Source organism: Melanaphis sacchari, unplaced genomic scaffold, assembly GCF_002803265.2.
Source record: "Melanaphis sacchari strain LSU unplaced genomic scaffold, SCAv2.0 Contig22_pilon_pilon, whole genome shotgun sequence".
Taxonomy (NCBI): Eukaryota; Metazoa; Arthropoda; class Insecta; order Hemiptera; family Aphididae; genus Melanaphis; species Melanaphis sacchari.
In genome coordinates, this window is record NW_020271107.1 from 1,044,901 (window position 1) to 1,067,088 (window position 22,188).

Consider the following 22,188-nt stretch of genomic DNA (forward strand, 5'->3'; position numbering starts at 1 on the left):
TAAACTGAACTTTTACAGAATATTTCACCTGAATAGCATAATTTGGGGAATTTAATAAGCAGTGTGTAATATTAAAAATAATAAAAACGTCAGATAAACTAGTTATAAATATCTATAATTAATTTATGCAGTTTGTAATGGAATTCTTAACAACGCTTTAATTATTTTACAAATAATTGCTTATAAAACTTAAAAACATTTTATTTTATTGCAAATGATTAAAAATTTTCATTACCTTTTGTCCTGTTATCACGAAGACACAAACTGAGATATATTGTAGATCACGCTGTTATTAAATACCTATTTAAATAGATGTAATAATATTAAGATAGGTACTGCGAAAAGCATTAAAAAACGTTTTCACTTTTAAGTACAATTACATTATTTTATTTTTACAAATTAAAAAAACCATAAGTAGAAAAAACATTGGCGATATCAAAAAAAAAAAAAAAAAAAAAATAATAATAATTATAGGTAGATCCATAAATATAATTTTAAATATAGGTATAACACAGATTTTAATAATATATTTTATATTATAATATTATACGTACATAATAACAAATATATTATAATTATAGTATATTCATAAATAGCTTAAGTAATATATAATAACGCAATAATATAATATCCATAAATCGAATACCAATATATATAGTAAATATATTTATACAATTATACATGTAGGTTTTTAATAATATAATAATGTTGTTAGAAAAAAATATCACAAATTCATTAGACATTGTAAATAACGTAGAGTTTGATGACGATAAAATGTAGTCACAACACTACTGTACCTCGTAAGATGGAGTGATTTGTTTAAAGGTCTAAAAACACGATCGGAATAGCATTTTATTAAAATTTCCCAAAAATGCTTACTGTGAACAGGTGATTAGGGGTGCAGTTTTATTACTATTTTTGGAAATATAGGCTGATCAGTAAGCATAGTCACCTTTTTTTTTCATCAATAATATAGTTATTAAAAATTTAAATTTTTGAGGTTTTAAATATATTTACACTCAAAGACCATATTTTTAAATTATTGACATTTTTGTATTATTTAAGAATTTTCCTGCGGATATTTAAACTTTCATTGATCAAATGGAAATCCTTCCAGTTATCTGTAATTTATTTAGCGGATAATTCTATTGAATATGTTGACGTATAAAAATCAAAATTTGAACGAATGATTTTTGAGTTATTTGACTTTATGTATTTAAAGATGACAGATACGTAAGTCCATGATAACGGGTTAGAAAGATATGGAGGCTAAGTGGTGAACTGAAAATTTTAGTAGGTAATTAATATTGATCTATCAATATCAATAATTTGTAAAATTGATCAAAGCGTAATAAACACGATGGGAAGAATCATTGAATTTTAAGGGTCGATCAGAGAAAAATACTGCCACACCATTTGGACGTACGCTATACGCTAGATTAAGTTGTACAACTATTCAAATATTAAAAATATATTATTATTCACATGTACTCACGGCTGAAGAAGACTTTAAAACAAAATAAAATCATGATGGGAGGATTACGAGTATTATTGGACGTATTAAAGTATATATTATAGTATATTATTATCTACACCAAATCACTGAACTGTTTTATCACCGCGGCGGCAAGTCTTATTGCACCCGAAATTTGACACTGCAGTTGGCCAGTAAAACAAAACCGAATGTTTTCTTTTGTCTCTCGCTCATCTCGTTTCCAGGCCCAAATAAACTCTGCGGCAGTCGCACCAGACACATCAGTTATTGTATTATATTATTATTTGGTCGAATGACTCGGACGAAATCGCGATTTTCGTTATCTCGAAGTCGTCGCACTTGACGACCGGCACTTTGCCGGACGTCGCGAACAATTATACATTTATACATCACAATAATTATAACTTTATAAATACATCATACGCGATACGGTTTTTCGCGCGGTGACTCTCACCGCATCCATTGGGCGATTGTCGCGAGCGACGCCACCGTGATCGACCACGTCACGATCGGCGGTGGCGTACGATCCGTGGCGATGGACCTCGAAGAATCTACGTCGTCAGCGCCGGATGGTTTGTCGTCGGCGGTTTGAAATCGGCCACCACGGCTTCCGGTGCCCTTCTGACCGGTCGTCCGGCCCTTGTTTTTGGTGACAGGCCACCGGTCACCATTGCCTCCACCACTTCGCGTCGCGGTGCAGTTAAACCAGAACTCGCCGATCGATCTGGGTTCCTCCTGTTCGACGCGCATCCTGAGATCGTTGAACTTCCAGAAGTCGCGGTTCTTGAAGAAGTACGTTGCGCCTAAAACACACAAATTTCGTGTTGCCATTATTTATCAGTCGGAAGTACCAACTCGCTATACAATTTCAGTCTTAATCGATATAGGTAACAAATAAATACAAATATATAAATTTTGACTTAAATCGATCATGCATTATATCTGCGGTTATTTCGTGTTTGCAGATATTACATCATACAGCTGTTTCCTACTGAACTATATTGCGCTAATGCGTGGAGACTATTTCAGTTAATTTCAGCAAACTACGTCGCTTGCGACTGAAATTGTTCACTACCCGCCATTGCCATGCTGGGTTTCCGTGACTCGCAAACACGTATGACACACATTTCTTTGACTCGTGTATAATCACTTTATCGATGACCCACGGGGAGGTGGCGAATAACAAGTACTAAACACCGAATATTTGTACAGCTATAATTCTGTTTCTGCACTGCAGCATGGTGAATATTTGTCAGACACACCAGCCGCAGACACCCGACTTAAAATTCAGAAGCTATGCATTTGAAATTTAACTAAATGGTTATAGAATTTTCATTTGCCTAGCCCTGGAGTAGTTGGTACAAATAATTACGAAAATTATTGGTATAATTCAGAAATAATTATCGTGGTTCCGCTCACCGTCATGCCACTGGAACGCCGCGTCGATGTTGTATCCCACGCCTCGCCATATGGACATGTCCCGCGGGTAGTCCAGCTCCATCTGGTTCGTTTCATCGTCGCACCTCCAGTACATGGTGCCGCTGAATATGTACGTTTTGCTATTGTGACCCCAGACGACTGCCGCGTCCACATGGTCCAATTCGTCGGGTAGCCCGAGCGTCGTCAACGGTTTCGGGTATCCTGGCAGTGGATTGTTGCCGTCGAACACGTAATAGTTGCGACCTGCGCGGAAAATAACCAATACGTGAAAATTTTACTAAATTATTTTATGGTAAAAAAAATACATATTCAGTGGTGTGTCCTAGAAATTTTAACAGGAAGGGATGTTATTTTATAAGTAACATATTATATACATTTCTACGAATTGTGGGAGCGAGACGTGTAAAGACGCAAATAGTTGATATTTATAGGAGTTAATTTATTGATAAAGTTTTCAATCGTAGATTAAGATGTAAGTTATGAGCATATCATATTTCGTATTTGTAATTGTAGAAAAAGTTAATTTTGAAAATAATTATGCCTCCAGCTATAGGAAGTCTTGTTGTTCTTAGAAAAAATAATAAGATATGTTATGATATATATATATATATATGTTTTAAATGTCTGAACTTGTCAATACGTTGTAATAAAATTATTTTACTAACCTATGAAAAACACAATCTTGCCGTCTTGTCTTTCGTATACGGCGTCCACCTGAGTCATATTTTCGGGCAAGTTGTACCACAACCTGGAGATCAGAGCCGGATATCCGGCGTATAGTCCCTTTGTGCCTAATCTCCACGTATATTTGCCTTTGAAGAAGAATGTCTCCTTCCGTATGATCGAAACTGCATCAAAGGACGTGTTGCAAAAGTCTGGTTTTTCGTCAACGACTACTGCAACGTCCGGTCTTCTCGGTGGCGTTGTCCTGCTGGTAGTGTATTCCGGTGTAGTATCACTGGCCATGGTTGAGTATCTGGTAACCGCTGTTGTAGCCGGAACAGTTGTTGAAAGAATCGGTCTCTGCGAAGTAGGTCTGTAAACCGGTATGTCACCCCAACTTTTGTCATCTTTCGCACCTATTTAAAAGAAATTAATAAATAATTAATATTATGGATAAAAAATTGTAGTTGTTATTTTCTTCAAGATATCGAAAATCATTATATTGTTATTTTGGTTAAAGTAAATAATTGTAATAATTACATTAATTAACTACGTAGTTTTTTAGAATTCATAATAATAATTAAATGCTTCTTCTGTTTTCAATGTATTTATATATTTGATGGTTTTTAATTAAACACTATTAGTGAACTGTATTATGAATAGTACTAAAAACATAAACTAAATATTGAAAGGTTAATAAAAAATAATAATAATAATTAATAATATTTCCGATGCATCTGTCGTATGAGAGTCCGGTGAGATAAATGTTATCATAACGTAAAGTGCGACGTATTAATTAATTCGGAAAAAGATTATTATAATCTATAAGTAATAATTGATTTTTATAGTCTTAAGGATGTACGCAAATTTTGCAGTGAAATTGCAGTATACACTTACCGTAAAGGACCTGTATACCGATACGGTCGTCGTTGGGAAGTTCAAAGTCGGATTGAAGATCCTGGTACCATGGAAACATCAACGCGTCTTGTACCGACGAGTGTGAAAGACCGAGTGAATGTCCGAATTCGTGTACAGCCACTCTGAACAGACTGGTTCCTGTAGATACGTAAACAGTTGTTTTTAAATAGTTCATAATATTAACGTACGTAAGTTTATCAGATATTAAATAATATAATAGACATAAAAAATAAGACTTTCAAGACATACACTGCAAATTGCAATCGCATAAATAATTTGTCCTCATAATGTTGACGAAATATTTATATACATATTATTTAAGCAAGATACGAGGTTTTTTATTGAAATTAATTTTTAATATATATCATTTGCACGCAGGGTCTAAATTATTAAATAAACCCTTCTAAATAAGAGTATAGACGAGGTAAATAACCTATGATTTTTTTATAACTGAGTGTTTGCATTAATATTATGACACAGAATAGTAAATAATATATATATATATAAGCTAAATTGTGTTGCAACTGATTCATGTGCAAAGTTGTAATTAGTGCCCAGATGTAAGTATTTGAAACAATATTGTAATACCTACACTGTTAAAAATTACTAGAAATATTAATTATATAAAACTACTAATTTGTGTTTATATAAATTAATTTTGCTTACCTATATTATTTAGGTATCACGAAAATAATTATAGTCTAATAAATTTTTGTCTTTTAATAATATACTATTATTGAGATTGTTTTCAAAATTACAGAAAAAAAAAAACTGAATAGAGTACCTATCAATACTCTTCGAGGATTGGATGGAAATTTGGGAAGACAAAGTCTGAAGGATTTTAAGTTATTTCTTATTTATGTCATTAAAATTTACTATACGTAAAAGCTATTATATACTATAAGTGGTTTTATCACAAGGGGAATTGAAACTTATTTTTTAACATACAAACACCCACGTGTACTCGTTAAGTGAAGTCGTTTTCTAGTACTCACCATCTTTGCTCGTCTTGTCTGCCACCAGCCATTCTTCCTCCTCGTCGAAATGAGCGTCACCCCCTCGTCCGGTGCCCGGGAAAAATGCATGAGCCAACACTTGACCAGGTCCATCGAATGGATATCCATCGCCGTGGTAGCCTCTGAATTAAATATATCAAGATGATTTAGAATATTCAGATTATATTATAATATTAATATAACTTATAAGCTACGCGTGCTATGTGCAATATATACGAATATATGTCAAAAGTTCAAAAATTATAAAACAGATATGAAATTTATATGTAATGAATCGAGTATTACATTTTTTCGATTATCCGATTTCATTGGTTACGCGTTGTTATGGAATTACGCGATTTGCAGTTATAACGATGAAATATAATCAAATTGATAACTTATCACATTATACAAACTAAATTAAATATAGTTTTAATATTTACGACGAAATAACTCATGTAGATGTATAATAAATTGTTTTAAAAAATAATCAATTTTGATTTAAAATTTAAGGTTTTTTTTTTTCAAACACTGTTTATATTAAATTTTGATTTCTCCAGCTCTACATCCCAGAATGTAAACACACATGATACATAGGTATTATACATTGCGCGCTACATAATGCATAAATATTACCTAAGACAGCGTCCATCAACACTCACTTTTCGAAAAACACCAATATGTCTGCAGATTCGCTGTTAACTTCCCGGAATGTAAGTTTAGAATACTTGGACCACACCTGAAACGCTCTGTTCAAGTCTGACCTCACCCATCCGTGATCTACCTTATCCAAGCGCCTCGTCCGCAAACTGAAAAAAAATAAACAACACCGATTATTATATTATTGTTTATTATTGGACTGCATAAAATTGCGTATCACATAAATCTGATAATGTACGTAATGTCAATAGTCAATACAAAAATAAGTAAAATAATAATGTAATATATTATTGCCTATCGGTGATATAACGTGTGTTGATAGGAATCATAATAATATTTACACTTTACACTCCCGTAATATTTTTTTTTATATAAGTTTTATTTATTCAATCTGTTATAAAAATAAGATCAATAAGAATAATTGATGGTATACCTAAAAAAATAAAAATAAAATAAATAAATAAATAAAAAAACAAGAGACAGATTTGACGGCTATAGAGGCCTCTCAGCGGAGGTACTACGACATGAATATAAATTTAATTAGGCTAATAGGTCACGACACCACTGTTTTTTAAGTCTTTTAATAGGATTGCCTGGAATAGAAGCAGAAGATAGACCGGAGATTAAGGGATTCTTATGGTGGGCTAGTCGGGTGTTGAAACGTTTATACAGTGTTCTGGCTAGTTCGGAGACAAAAGATATTTTGAGGTCAGTGTGGAGGGTGTGGTTAAAAACATAGAATGGCGCTTTTAGTATTGTACATGAGGTTTTAGATTGAAATCTTTGGATGCGGTTTAGATTGGAAATTTTGGCAGCGCCCCATACTTGAATCCTATAGGTCCGATGGGCCTGAAAAGGAGTTTGATTCTCCCGTGATTTAATAAAAAATGTGTAAACTACGAAGAAAAATATTTGAATTTTAATACAAATCGATAGATATATTGATAAAGTATTTAAAATACGTAGTTTTTGAGTACTTAAAGAATGTTTGAACACTTTTACTCAAGTATTTTACATCTCAATAAGACTGAATATATGGGTAATATTAACACTATTTTTTTTATCGTTTTAAATACACGATTTTTGTTTTATATTAGATCTCAATTGACTGCAAGTGCTATTCACAATACAAATTATGATAAAACGTAGACACGAATGAAAAATATAGTCTACGCCGCGTCGTTAGTCGATATTGTCGTGTTGTAGTGTTATTCCAACATAAATAATCCACGAGCGTATTGCATGTTGCTCTCAGCGACGAGCATGTAGATTCTCGAGTCGCTCACTCAAGGAGGTTGTGGTGGCGCCAATGTGAACACATCACATCCAAATTGAGTGAGTAACTCTGAATATCCATTGCGTTTTGTTGTTTTTTATTTTTATAATTATTTTAATAACTTTTTTTTTATTATTATTAATTAATAGGCGTATAATATGAACTATAGAAGCGGATAAAATATCAATTCATAAGGCATCACATAAATATATATCGTCATATCACGGTCGTCATTGACATCCCGTATTGAGGTAGATATAGGTGCTTAATCGATTTTTACTCTATGTATTTATGATGGATATAATTTTTTGATTTATTTTGATATTTTATTTCAGTTGTAAATTGGGCAATTTATTGATGTTGGTAAAAATTACATACTCAACATTTTGTTTCTAATACTAAGCAAATGACTAGATTAGATTCAATTAATTTTTAAACATAGGTCCATGTCGCTGGCACCCCCCATTTTGAATTTTGGATTCAAACCCAGGGCGATCGTTTGTGCTTCGTTAGTGCACGTTAGTGCTTTAACCTTTCCAGAGTTATTCGCATTTCATACAGGGGAGTACCAGGAACATGCCAGCACCCCTCCCCACATTTCGAATTTCGACTCTAAACAAACTTTAATCGTTTGTGCTTCGTTAGTGCACGTTAGTGCTTTAAGCCCCGTCATTAGTGCTTTTTCCTTTTCAAAGTTAATCGCATTTCCTACAGGGGGTGCTGAGAATGTATTAATTTTAGTCCAACCCCCAAATTTTTGTCTAAAAATCTTCAATATAATGAGGCAAAGATGATCCTTAGGTACATTCCAGTTAAATCTCGTTGTTTTGGGGTTTAATAACTTTTATCTAAGTTTTAAATTTTTACAATTATTACGTAAAAAAAGAAAATGTATTTTTTTTCTAGTTTCAGATTTATGCTTTATTCCACTAATAGTTTAATGGCTCAAATTAAATTCATTTCTACATATGATTTTATGATATGGAAAAATATCGATAATGTCTATTAGACCAGTGATAGATAAAACTGGAAATCTTCTTGTAAAAATTCTAAAAAACTCACCTTGGTACCTTACTACTTATATAACTTAAATAATAATTATTTTGTACATATTTAATACTTATGAAATTAGCATGAGTTACCTATGAAATTTTATGCTTGTTTGAGTAAAGAAAAAAAATACATGACCAATAATACCTATACTTATAGGTTTTGTAGTTTTTTATAATATTATATACAGGAGATTAAATTAAAATGTGTAATACTAACGTAATAATTGTAAAAATTTAAAACTTAGATAAAAGTTATTAAACTCCAAAACAACGAGATTTAACTAGAATGTACCTAAGGATCATCTTTGCCTCATTATATTGAAGATTTTTAGACAAAAATCGGGGGGTTGGACTCAAATTAATACATTTTCAGCACCCCCTGTAGGAAATGCGATTAACTTTGAAAAGGAAAAAGCACTAATGACGGGGCTTAAAGCACTAACGTGCACTAACGAAACACAAACGATTAAAATTGATTTGGAGTCTAAATTCGAAATGGGGGGTGCTGGCATGTTTCCGGCACCCCCTGTATGAAATGCGAATAACTCTGGAAGGGATAAAGCACTAACGACGGGGTTTAAAGCACTAACGAAGCACAAACGATCGCCCTGGGTTTGAATCCAAAATTCAAAATGGGGGGTGCCAGCGACATGGACCTTTTAAACATTTCCTATTAATCGTTATAGTATACTAAAAGTCGTTTACCTAATATGGTACTTATCATTACTTGTATATTTGTCATACATCTATCAATCTCGTTGAGGAACACCTAACTCGGCTTAACACAAATTTTGATATTTAATTAGTATTTAGTTAGCTAGGTATCTACAATCTATGTTTTATTTGTATTTTAATAGTTCTATGATTATTTTTATCTTTGCTTAACGCAATCATACGTCATACGGTTAAGAACCGTAATTAAATCTATGCGTGATTATGATTTATGAATGATTTACGAAATCGTTAAAAAATTAAAAATAGATCTAGATAATTTAGAATGTCAAAAGTGGTAAAAATGCAAGCTATTTTGGATTACTATAGGACTCCCATTTTTGAATTTGGTTTAAATAACATCAGAAAAATATATTTAAAAATACTTAAAAAATGTGGTTAATTATAACTTTTAAAAATAGTTTTTGAAATTTGAGTACAATGTGATTTTAAAGTTTTCCATATTTAATAATAAAAATAAAATTATCTAAATTTATGACTACCTATATCTTATAGTAACCTGTTAAAATTTATGCCGTGATGCAAATATTTATATTAAAAACACGCCGGCTCCAACATCCATCAAAATTTTCCCTTTTGCCAAGTACCTAGGTCTTCAATTTTTTTTTTTTTTTTGTATGAAAATAGTATTATTGTAGTTTTTTTAACAATGTAATTATGCGTATTTTGAGGCCACTATTGAGTATTGGTATTATTTAATTGGATTGTTGTACCTTACAATAAACTATATTGAAACCAAGACTTTAAGACTGAACTATTTATACATTATAATTTACATTATCGTTGCTAGTTGTAAGTTAATTAAATATTGTGAATAATGAATATGATTCGTTGTCTAGCGTTCGTTGTTTATGCGATCGGTGACGGAAAACACGCGATTGGTGGTTGTAGTAGTCAATAGACGACGTTGGCGTAATTCAGTAACGTAGTATAAACGAATAAATTACTATGGTTATATACTTATATACTTATATCATTCAAAACTGTTGAAAGTTGAAATTCATTATTTTCAAAATAGCACTTTTTTAAAATAAATTATAATCATTATATATTCCAACACAGCTTTAAACAGGTTAAACATTGGATTTGGATACCTTTAAAAGGAATTAACTTTTTTTTTAAATCACACGTTAATCAAATAACTAGCTAATTTATAGTATTATTAACGATATATACATAAAATATATTTATTCACGTATTATGTGTACTTGAGTATCTACACTCTGTGAAAAATTTATAATAGACTTAATTCCGCTCACCTCCACGTCAGGTTGACGTGATGCCATTTTTGACCTTGCAGAGTGTAACGTTTAGTCCGCCGCTGACCCGCAGCCGGTGACAAATCGGGAACGCCGCATCTCGGTTTCTTCATTAACTCTTTAGTGGCTGCATCCATTTTACCGGTGACAGGAATATTTCCAAACGTCTTATAAAAATATTGGAAATAATTAATAAAAAGAGTCTAGAGTGTGTTTACTGTGTTATTATTGTCATTAATTGTAAAATATATCATATAATTATCGTTCTTGTAACTTTGAAGCAGTATCACCATACGACACTCGTTTAGTATTATAGAGAATAGCAATGATAGAAAAATATGATATTTGAGTAGACTTAAAATTTAGAATTTGAATATATAAATTATTAAAGGGAAAATGTAAGTGGGAATGCTTGGTCAATCAATCTAATTATTATTTTTGAAAATTAAGAAATTAACGACACAATTATAACACCCACACGACTAGATACGGATAAAAAAAATTAAGGCAGTACAAATAATCATTAATTTGCTCGTGCGTATATAATTTTTTAAATTATAAGTACTATTCGCTGTCAATAAAATATTATCATTCTCAAAAAGTAAATATGCTTCCTGTTTTTATAAATTGAATCATAATAATGTACGATATAATATATTTCGTATTATTATTGTATTTATGCATATATAATATATATTGTATTGTATATACCTGCAACGTCCGCAGAGCATCCTGTAGTTGATTTCCGTCTCTCAAGTTGCCCGTTTCTAGATCTGATTCTGGCAAGTAACCGAATTTCATCAAATACCCATGCTGTGAAAAAAAATGTCATAAATAATAGTCCAATAATATGTTAACGTACATATTTTGAAAAAACTCATTAATCATTATAAATATACAGTGTAACCTCTAACCTCTATTTAACAAACTTAATTGTTCTTTGATAAAATTCGTTAAATAGAAATTTCGCTAAAAAAATAATTTTTTTGTAAGAAAAATGTATACTGCAAATATAGTAATACTTAGTATGTAGCTACGTATAATATTATTAATAATTAAAATAAAAAATACATTTGAATTTTATTAAATATGTAAATTAAAATGTATTTTTTTATTTTATGTCGTCGAAGACTTTTTGATATCCTGTTGAACAACTTTTGTACCATTCTGACTTATGACTAACTATAAAAATAGTCGCACTTATTTAAATAAGTTTTAATAACGAGTGTGTATTTTATAAATATATAACAACAAAAATGGCATGGAAAAATAGCAAAAAAAAAAAAAAAAAAATTACTAAAAAGGAATTTTTTAAGTATTTTTTGTAAAGCAGAAAGTTTTTAAATGAAAATGTTATGGTTTCATAAAATATTTCGTTATATTGAGAGTTTCGTTAAGTAGAAGTTTGTTAAAATAGAGTATACATAATATACGAGTATATCAATGTATAGTATTATTCATGCCTATTATACAAATAATGGTAGTCAATTTATGATAGAATAAAACTAAACAAAGTACTATAAATATTTTATTTGAAATATATAAACATTAAACAGTAGTAAAATCTGAACTAAATATAAAAATATAAGGGAATCATCATACTATTGCGTTTCAAAATCATTATCATGTGTTAACTGCATTCCCTATTGATGCGAATATACTTAACTATAGATTAAAAGTAAAGTAAACATTTCAATAAAATAGATTTAAATTCTTGAAAATTATTTCTACATCACAATATGACATACAAACACACACACACACAAATTGTATAAATATTATTTAATTTAGAGGATTTTACTCACTTATCTAACTTAAGTTAGGTTAAAATATTCATTAACTTGTGTGGCGAGTTATCATTATTTTTTAAGTATGAATATATTAAAATGATCGAGTCATTTTTTCACGACTATTAATACAGAATTTTGAATTATTATTGATACTTGGTATATCGAACTTGCGTTTATTATCTCATGACGCAATTACCTGAATATCTCATACAAATTCGTAATAAAAACAAAATTCATTATATAGGTCGCAAATTAGTTTGATTCCAAAAACAGTTTAGGTATGTGTCAACGATGAGCACATGGTTATTCTTAAAACGATTAAATTAATCGGAAAAAACTAAAAAAAAAAAAGTTGATACAAATATCTATGACAGAATATTGAAAACAAGTTAATGATTTTGTGTTATATTATTTATATAATATTGTACTGAATAGTTAATCCTTGAAAAGTTTGATACATGAAATATAAGAACTCAAACAAAATTATAATAAAAAATATAATATAACGTTTACCTTGTACAGTTCTGTAAAAATAAATAAATAATTTCTTTTGAGAGATAATAATCACGTTGGTGGATTTATGCAATGCTAAAAGAATTTTTGGGGCAAATAAAGATTTGGATTTGAATAAAAATCATGTTATTTTTTTTTATAAAAGGTTGTAGGATAGATGTAAAAATATAAGGTGTACAAAATAGTATTTTTGTTTTAACTATATATCGAGTCACCGTGTTTAGAATGTTGGTCAAGGTTATATATAAAAAATAATATACATATTTAATGATTCAGTGGTTTTATTAAATTCTAATAAATATATCACACATGTAAAGCCAAATCGATTCTTAAATTGTGCATTTATAACGTCAATATATAACATGAAGTTATCAAATCAAAATAATGAGTAGGTTACGTTAAGATAAACATATTGATAAATGTACCTCTTATACGCAGGTGTAATAGGTATGTTAAGATCAGTTCATTAAGGTAGATATTTAACACATTTTGACAAAATGACATTTATACCACAAAAACTTAAACGTATTAATAGTATTATATACTGGATAATCTATTTAATGTAAGATATTCATTATTTAAAAAACTATTAGTATTTTTGAAAATATTTTTTTTTCATTATTTCAAATCGTTAAAAAAACTATATTTAAAAAATTTTTTTTATTTTTTTATTATTATATTCTTTTAATTTTTTAACTATCTAAAAGTATTTAAAATAAAAGATGAATATAATGGAGTGGTGTACACTCGTACTCCGCAAAATATTGAGTCACTACTCCACTTATCAAAGTTATACTTAATAAGTCCAAAATCTGTATAGATCTAAATACTTAATAAGTATATAATATAATATATTTTGCTTCGGAATATGAATTTAAAAATGTTTGTTGCTATTCAAATGATTAGAAACGTAAATAAAAGTTAACGATAAAAAATAATAGGTAGCTACAACATATTTTTTTTCCAAAAAACGTTAATTTGTAATGACTTAAAATAATGTAAAATAAATATTTTCAAAAATGTTGGCGTTTAATGAAATAGTGAGTGTCTACATGCAGAGTAAAAGGTTGGTACACTCCGTATAGTACGTTGATCTAATAATTTACATTCATTTATTGTCAAATATTAGTGAACAATGTTTACAAATTGCTTAAATATGATTAATTGTGTATTTATTTGGATTTTTGTTAGATGAGTACTTGAAATATTTTGAAAATGGGTAGCGATAGAACGCGATTACAACGTGCTGTGGTCATCAACACTAGAAGTAGGATTTTTCGTCACGGATTGATGGTAACAATAAAGCATCGATATCAAGATATTAAATGATTTACGATATTTAAGAACCATATATTATATTATATGCGTACATAACGTAAAATTACTATTCTCGATAGAACATTATATTATTATACATTAATATATTGTTGACATATTTATATACAAACGTTAGAAAGACTATAAATTATCGTTTATATACAAGACGTCAACAGTGACACAAGACACAAATTATTATTTTTTATTATACATGAGCAACACAATGTCGTCGTCTCATTGTAATAATAATAATAATAATAATAATAATAATAATAATAATAAAGATGATAATCGTTCTTACGTCTATAATATTGTTATTATTTTTTTTTATTTTTTTTCACTATACTATATTATGTCATACTGGGCGCCCGCGTTGTTACACATAGCTGCTGTAGTTAGGTACTTATACCTATTATTTTCGACTAGATCACGATCAAGAGAGCGGAAAGGGATGGATGATAATTATATTCCTACCGGAAAAAAGTAATCGACACTTTTAAAACAATGATAATATGTAAATACGCGTATAAAACGAATTAAACATTATACTCATATTATAAACGAAACAATTTTAAAAAATAATTGGATTTATGGATGAAATAATAACAAAAAAAGTTTGAAAAAAAATTAATAAAAATCGTGCTTCACAAGTCAAATCATAAATAGCTTATAAATAAAAATTGAAAACGTTAAATTTTGCAGGCCAATCCTGATCACGCGCCCACCGTTTGTTTTTGATTTTATATATTACAAATTATAATCAATATATTGTAGGTCATACAATGTGATTTTTCTAAAAGTATATAATATACTCATTTTTTAAAAGTCATAAACATTTTTTTTCTAAATAATTAATTAGTTTGAAGTACAATATTTAATGGTATGATGAGCGGAGTAGTGGACTAACATGTTGCTGAATACCTTAGATCCTTGTGTTAAATTCACTTCAATCATTAAAACTTTAAATGTTTATAAGTTATTAAGTAATTATAACTGGTAATTAGTTACACGTTAATAAAATATGGTTTTTATTTTAAAAAAAGTTTAAATTATGTAAAAATATGCATTTCAAAACGTCAATGCTTTCCGAGAAAATTTGTGTTCACCTTTAAACCTCTGTGTCATATAATAAATTGTAATTATTAAATTATATATATATATATATATACATATTCTATTCTTTTTCATTGCACAATATTTAGTCATTCGATTAGATCTTTCTACGAAGTATATGATATACAATGTATTCATATTATTTACCAAGTATCTGCTGACTGTACATAATACTGTAGTCTGCAGTAACAGGTATTTCTCCAAATACTGGTCGAATCGTTCGTTGGGTCGGTTTAATGTTACTTCGCATCACATAGAACTTCCGTTGAGGAAGTCGTCGGACAGCACAAACTATTTGAGTAAGCATCTATTATTATATTCTATAAGCGAAAAGATTCAAGAAACAACATGATGATAACATTATTTTTTGGCATAACACTGGAGATTATTTTCATTTAATACAGCGAGCCAGAGATGTTTTATACAAAAGAATACGACATGGCATTAAAATAATTGATGATGTCCTTTGTCGTGTACAGTGTATAATGTAATAATTATTATAATAGGTTTAAGGTATAGAAAACATCACACTTAATATTACTTTCAAGTTTCAATTATAATAATTAAATATTTTCATGGTTAAACCCCGCGGTGTCATAACTTTTAAATTATTATTCGAGTAAAACTATTTCGGTATTTATATAATTTTACAGTTAAACGTGATATAATAACTTGTCTTGTTTTCTTTTTATATGGGTTACCCACCAAAAACTAAGAATAACTATTTTTAACGGTATTATTTTTAAGTTTTTTACTTTTCTAAATGACAACATAATAGGATATTTTTCTCTAAAATTTAATAAATACGATTTGAATTTCAAACGACTATTTAAGTATGATTATTTAAAGTTTAGGTATACAGAGAATTATTGTCAAACATTTTGGGCCTTGTACGACTCCAAACGCTCGTTCAAATTTTAAGCGTTTCTAACAGTTTTTTGCAACGTTTTTTTAACAGCGTTTGCAAGAATACGAAATATTATCGAATCGGTAACGCGTAACATATTTCATGATAGAATTAGTAATCAGTTGTCACGAATATGTTTAGTGAAGGTGGGGTGGGAGTGAGAGAGAGGTAGACCTTTGCTTCAAAATAGCCATTACTGGTATACGGAGGTATCATTGTACGCCTTTGTGGTCAGATGGCTTTATTGTTGTATATCGTATTGTGTAGTCGAATATTACAATAAGGCCTTATTATATTATAATTAAGCTCCGACTCGCGTTTTAATGATCTACATAACTATTCTGGGTCGCGCGTGACTCACGTGTCGAATTTCCCCGAGGAGATTGCGATAAAAAAACCGAAGGAGACGCCACTGCCGTGCACATATAAATATGTATATGCATACACTATATTATAAGACGCGTGTAGTAGTGCGTATACTGACTGTCATCGTCTGGGTCCCCCGGCGTATGTTATTGTCGTAAATCGTAATATACCGGAATACCGGATGACGTCGCCGACGACCATATGACGGAGAACACGTGCAAAAATGCTAAACATAAAATAATAGTATCGTGAAACCACCGCAGTGCACCGATACATGCAATAATATAAAGCATTATTAAGACGACTCTTGGCGCAAGTTTAAGGCATTTTATTTTTCTTCGTTTATTTTTCGTTCGACCGGAACACGACCGGCCGGTATTCCTATATTCCTAGATTGATGATCGCGCGCGGTCCGTCCCAGAAGGCGCGCTTGCGGCTCAAACGTAGTCGAGAATATGCGTTCGTTGTTATCGTTTCATAATAATAGAATAATAATTATATACTCGTATTTTGTCTGTATATAGGTATCCCGGCGTAATGGACGTCGAACGGTATACACGCCTAACGGTCTAACCCATTCGAACTTTTTTGGTACCTGTACTCAACAACTGTTAAAATTTTAAAAATACAGTCGTCCGAGAACTAAATTTAATTTTATTGAAAAATACATTATAATTATTCACTCTCAAATCTCAATCTAAGTTCGAGGGATGATAGTTTTAGGACTACTGTTTTTTTTTTTGAACAGTAATGATTTCCGAGTGCCAAGACGAACTGGATGAGTTATATCTTCATGTTATTTATTATTTATGTAACTATTTAAATTATTTACTTTATGTGACATCAAAGCGACCATATAATTTGGCCTCATTTGCCGATAGACTATAAAAAATGATACACAACATTTCTAAGAATTCTACTAAAAAATAATAGCCAGTGTGTAATAATCTATTTTATGGGGAAATGGGGTGCAAATGGTGCAATACGATTGTAAACGAATTTAATTTATCAAAGAATTCTTTTTTAGCCCCGAAAAACTAACAATTGAAAGCGATTCTTTAGGCTGGCTACATTGCCAAACTTAAATTTTTCTGAATATGTATAAATTTCTGCACTTTATTTTATTTGGAAACTTAGTTAAAACATTTTTTTTTTTTAAATTAAAAATTGTTTGATATTAATAATGATATTGTTGCATTATGAGTTATGACTATGATATAAACTAAAATAAGACGACACAAAATACATTTATTAAATTAAAGTTGGTTAATTAAAAATTAATTTTATGTTGTCATGAAATTTAAATTTTCATAAATAATTATACAAACAAATTAGTCATTTTCTGGAACAAAAACAAAATGGTTTCCATTAAAAAAAAACAAAAATAATTTTCTACCAGTTTAAGTTGAGATATTGCTTCGTTGGTTGGTGTGGCAAAAACACGATACATTTTACGTGGCTTATCGTACATCGCTTTACGCACAGATTGTTTATCACTGTATCTTATAATATTCTGTTGGATTATATTTAATTAATTTAATTCGTATAATTTTTAATGGGCTGGTGGAAATATTATTGTTGGCTTTTCTTTTACATTTCTCTCTCAAGATGTGTCATTCAATTTTCTATTGATTGTTAACTAAGTTATTATACTCACCAGTTGACTGGTAAAGAGAAACCTCATCTATACTTGTTACAATATTCGAACAAACTTATGTTACAATAAAAATATAAAATAATTATACCTATATTAGCTAGGTACCTAATTCAAAATCGAAAAGTCTGTCATGTACATAACTTTTTTCCTTGAGTCACATCACAACATATAGTCGTATTTATTATACGTATTACAATGAAACTAAGAAAAAACGATACAGAAAAATACGATAAGGTTAAAAATGTCAAATGTGTTATGCTTAAAAAAATACATAAATTACTTTTAAGCCAATAATCAAATTAAAATATCAACAATCCAGTGTTTGACGTCGCATAAAAATTTTGTTATCATATTAGTATTGTAATAGTGACATTATTAGCTGTTATTAGCAACAAAAAATTAAAATCAAAAGATGAAATTGAAATCGAAATTTAATATAAAACTGAAATTAATTATAATTTTTGCCTTTTAGCCCTTGTGTACCTTTAAAATTACAATGTTTTTCACCCAATGTTTTTCTGTGTCGTTTTTTTATTGATTACCTATACAACACAATACAATATTATACACGTTATTATTATCATAAATCGATCATATAGTTTTAACAATATTTATATTTTATTGATGACCCGTCAGTGGCAGCTGCAGGTTTTTTCTGAAAAAAAAAATCGTTCAAATCGGCTAGTATAGAATATTGAATGATCGTATACATATATATAGACGCATAATAGGTACATTAATTTATATTTTAAGCAACGTCTTTGGCCGTCAACACTGCAGTTATGTAATCTATGTGTAAATATTGTATTATAATTCAAGTGATGGAAACATAATATTAAGAATTAATGTATTCCACTTTTAACGATTTGAAAGTCTTGAACGTGTGCAAGAATATTCGTTCGACTCACGGAGAAGTTTCGGCAGAATATCGAGAATTAAACAAACGAAATTATTCAGCGGGTTGATCAACTTATTACTTCTTACGTACTATAGAAGTAAAAAAAAAATCTATCGGTGAGAGGGTGAGTTAATTTTAAAGAACTCACTTGGAAATCGTATAATAAATTGATTTTCGATTTTTGAAAACAGAATTTTTAAACGATTTAAATTTTAAACTATACTTACGCTAATACACATAAACGCAATTCATGCATGAATATACATATTATATAGGAATAAAACATTGTGGACCGTGAAGCCTTATTGAGCGCCGAGACCTCCAAGTCTTACATATTATTATTATTGTCGCGATTCCCAAAACATTTCTAATAGATAAAATATGATGCGCCGTTCGATTTTGTTTTTTAATTAATACGATTTTCATTTGCGATGTATAACACAATTATTATTGTAAATAACCATACTGATCATTGGCATAAGAATGAAAGACTCACTAAATGAATGTTCGAGGAAAAAAACTATGAGTCAAAAATATGTAACATAGAAAACCGTCTTCGTCACTGCAGTTGCCCGATGAACATATAAAATACATAATTATATGTAGTAGTCTTTAACACACGCTGTTTTCCTGGAAATAACTATTCGGACACTAAATCTATGCAAAGCAATAAAGTATAATAAATTACTATTATTAATATTTTATCTAAAATCGTGTACATTCGAGCAACGAGTACGACTGTATGAGACATGAGCGTATAATAACGAATCACACCCAATAATCAGAAAAAAAACCCATGCTCGAATACAAATATTTGCACAATTTTACCTACTTACGACTTTTCCTCGTTCTCTACTTATATAGTAATAACCATAATAATAATAATAATAATAATAATGTATTATAAATTATAATGATATAAATAAATTATGTAGGATTTAATTTAATCATTGTTTTGAATTTTGAACAAACAAGTTTCTACGATTCATATCCTGAAACTAACTAGTAAATAATTATGCTTAAACCTACAATTACACATTATATTATATTAATCTTAATCCATTAATGATTAAAAGATATCATTGTAATGTAGTGCCTTTCATGAGCATTTTTATTTAAAAAAATTCTTATTATTTGGATATTTTATGTATAGTTATGTCCTTTATGCAGTGATAATTAAATATAAAGAAATGTAGTATTACATATTCTCAACGGAACCTTTCTAAATACATGACTATTTCGGTTTTCCGATCATGTTACTGAACATCGGTAAAACTGTCACGCTTTTTGTGTTATAATATATTTGCAAAAGTCATAATAATATTATATTCCGTTGGTTTTCAGCTATTGTCATGCTGTACACAGGGAAACAATAAATTTTAAATAAAATTCGTACGCGGTGTTATTATTATTATTATTTTCGGTAAGGGAAGACGTTATAATGTAATGTATAAAAAGTCACCGTAGAAGATAGTTTATAGTAGTTCATCGATGTAAATATTAATGGGGTGACACGTCCGGGCATAGAACGTCGTCGGGTTGGCAGGGGTGAAGGAAGTATACCTATATATATATATACCATGTACATGTATAGTAAAATATAATTATATTACACGCGTACGCGTATATAATATTATATACAAACTAGCATATATACATGCACTTCCTGTCGCAACAGTGGTCCGGACACGACGCGTGTCTATCGTCTATCGACGGTAGGTATAGGTTTAGATTTGCATAATGTACAATACCTATACGCACGCTGCGTATACGACATACATATAGTGTACGTATCATATAGACAATCGAAAACCTTCACTCTGTCTGTCACTCGCCGGTCAAAACAAATTTAAATATATGCAATATTATACAATTATACTTATACACATGATTATTATGTATCATAAAAAATAAACATGCTATCTATAGTCGCCCGGTATACAAACGTCTGTCGTGAAAAAAACGTGAGCAGCGAAAATATAGTATATAAAACAATAATAAAACATCAATTGGTAAATACATAATATATATGGTTATACGTTTTATATTCAGGAAAATTTGCGGCAAACATTAACTCACTCTTATTTTAGATAATGAGTGGAGCGATGAATGTACATAGATTTTACAGTAGAAAAGGATGGTTGTTATTTGAAAAAAAAATTTAGTAAATTGAAAATATGGCTCTTGAGTATTTCTTGAATTCCAAAAATAAAATTTTGAATAATTATTGTTTTATTGAAGAAAAAAAATGGGAGTTAGCATGTTTAGCGAATCTTCCTGTATACTAATCTATACGTACTACGTATATTGTATATTATATTGAATACTAAATTTTAGGAGTGATTTATTATGTATGATATATTCATATATATATAAATATATGTATAATGTCACGCGTGTATATCGCAAGTGTCGCGCGCGAACACGGCAATAATAACATTATTTATTCAGCCAGTCACTCTGTATATATATATTTCGACGACTATGTGCTCTTATGTGCAACAGCATACAATGCATACCGAGGTAATAATAATTAACATACAGTAATAATAATATAATGATTAACGTTATTATACATTATTACATCGTTTGTTTTATTGTCATCGTGATTACGAACCAGAGCTATGAAATTCAGTAGTCATCCTTTATTGAACTCGCGGTTGATTGACTCATCTGTCTATTAAAATACTGCGGATAGTTTAAATTTACAGGTATACTTAAACATAAGTAAACATTTCTTGTTCAAACGACTTATAGTCAATGACTATTTTTAAGGTCATAACACTTTTACAATTTTCAGTCCATTTTCCGATTTTAAATATTTAAAATATTTATTTTTTTCACATAATGTGAAGCTATTATTTTTACAAAACAATACTTCTAGAAAAAAATATTTCCTATTTTTATCGTTATCAATTTTCATGTTTCGTTTTTTTGATAAATGACAACATACGTTTGGAATACTTAAATAAATAAATACATTTTAATGAATATTAGTATAAGTAATGTATAGCCAAATTAAATTATTTTATTTCATTGCATATTATATACGATGGATATATTTTTATTCTGGGATCTTACACCTTATTTATTCATTTTGTCAACATGTTCAAGAACTATATCTGGCCCCGAAGTGA

General features: G+C 29.6%; 1 protein-coding gene across 1 annotated transcript in view; it reads right to left on the reverse strand.

Annotated features, from left to right (window-relative positions):
* Positions 1 to 670: 670 nt before the first annotated feature.
* LOC112594400 (matrix metalloproteinase-2-like) overlaps positions 671 to 22,188 on the reverse strand; it is a 46,519-nt gene continuing 25,001 nt past the window's right edge. The window contains exons 3-10 of the mRNA XM_025339161.1: positions 11,202 to 11,303; positions 10,491 to 10,657; positions 6,174 to 6,320; positions 5,512 to 5,654; positions 4,496 to 4,654; positions 3,601 to 4,014; positions 2,915 to 3,178; positions 671 to 2,298 (exon numbers count right to left, since the gene is read on the reverse strand). Coding sequence (XP_025194946.1) covers positions 1,946 to 2,298; positions 2,915 to 3,178; positions 3,601 to 4,014; positions 4,496 to 4,654; positions 5,512 to 5,654; positions 6,174 to 6,320; positions 10,491 to 10,657; positions 11,202 to 11,303 — 1,749 coding nt within the window. The 3' untranslated portion in view covers positions 671 to 1,945. The remainder of the gene's footprint in view (positions 2,299 to 2,914; positions 3,179 to 3,600; positions 4,015 to 4,495; positions 4,655 to 5,511; positions 5,655 to 6,173; positions 6,321 to 10,490; positions 10,658 to 11,201; positions 11,304 to 22,188) is intronic.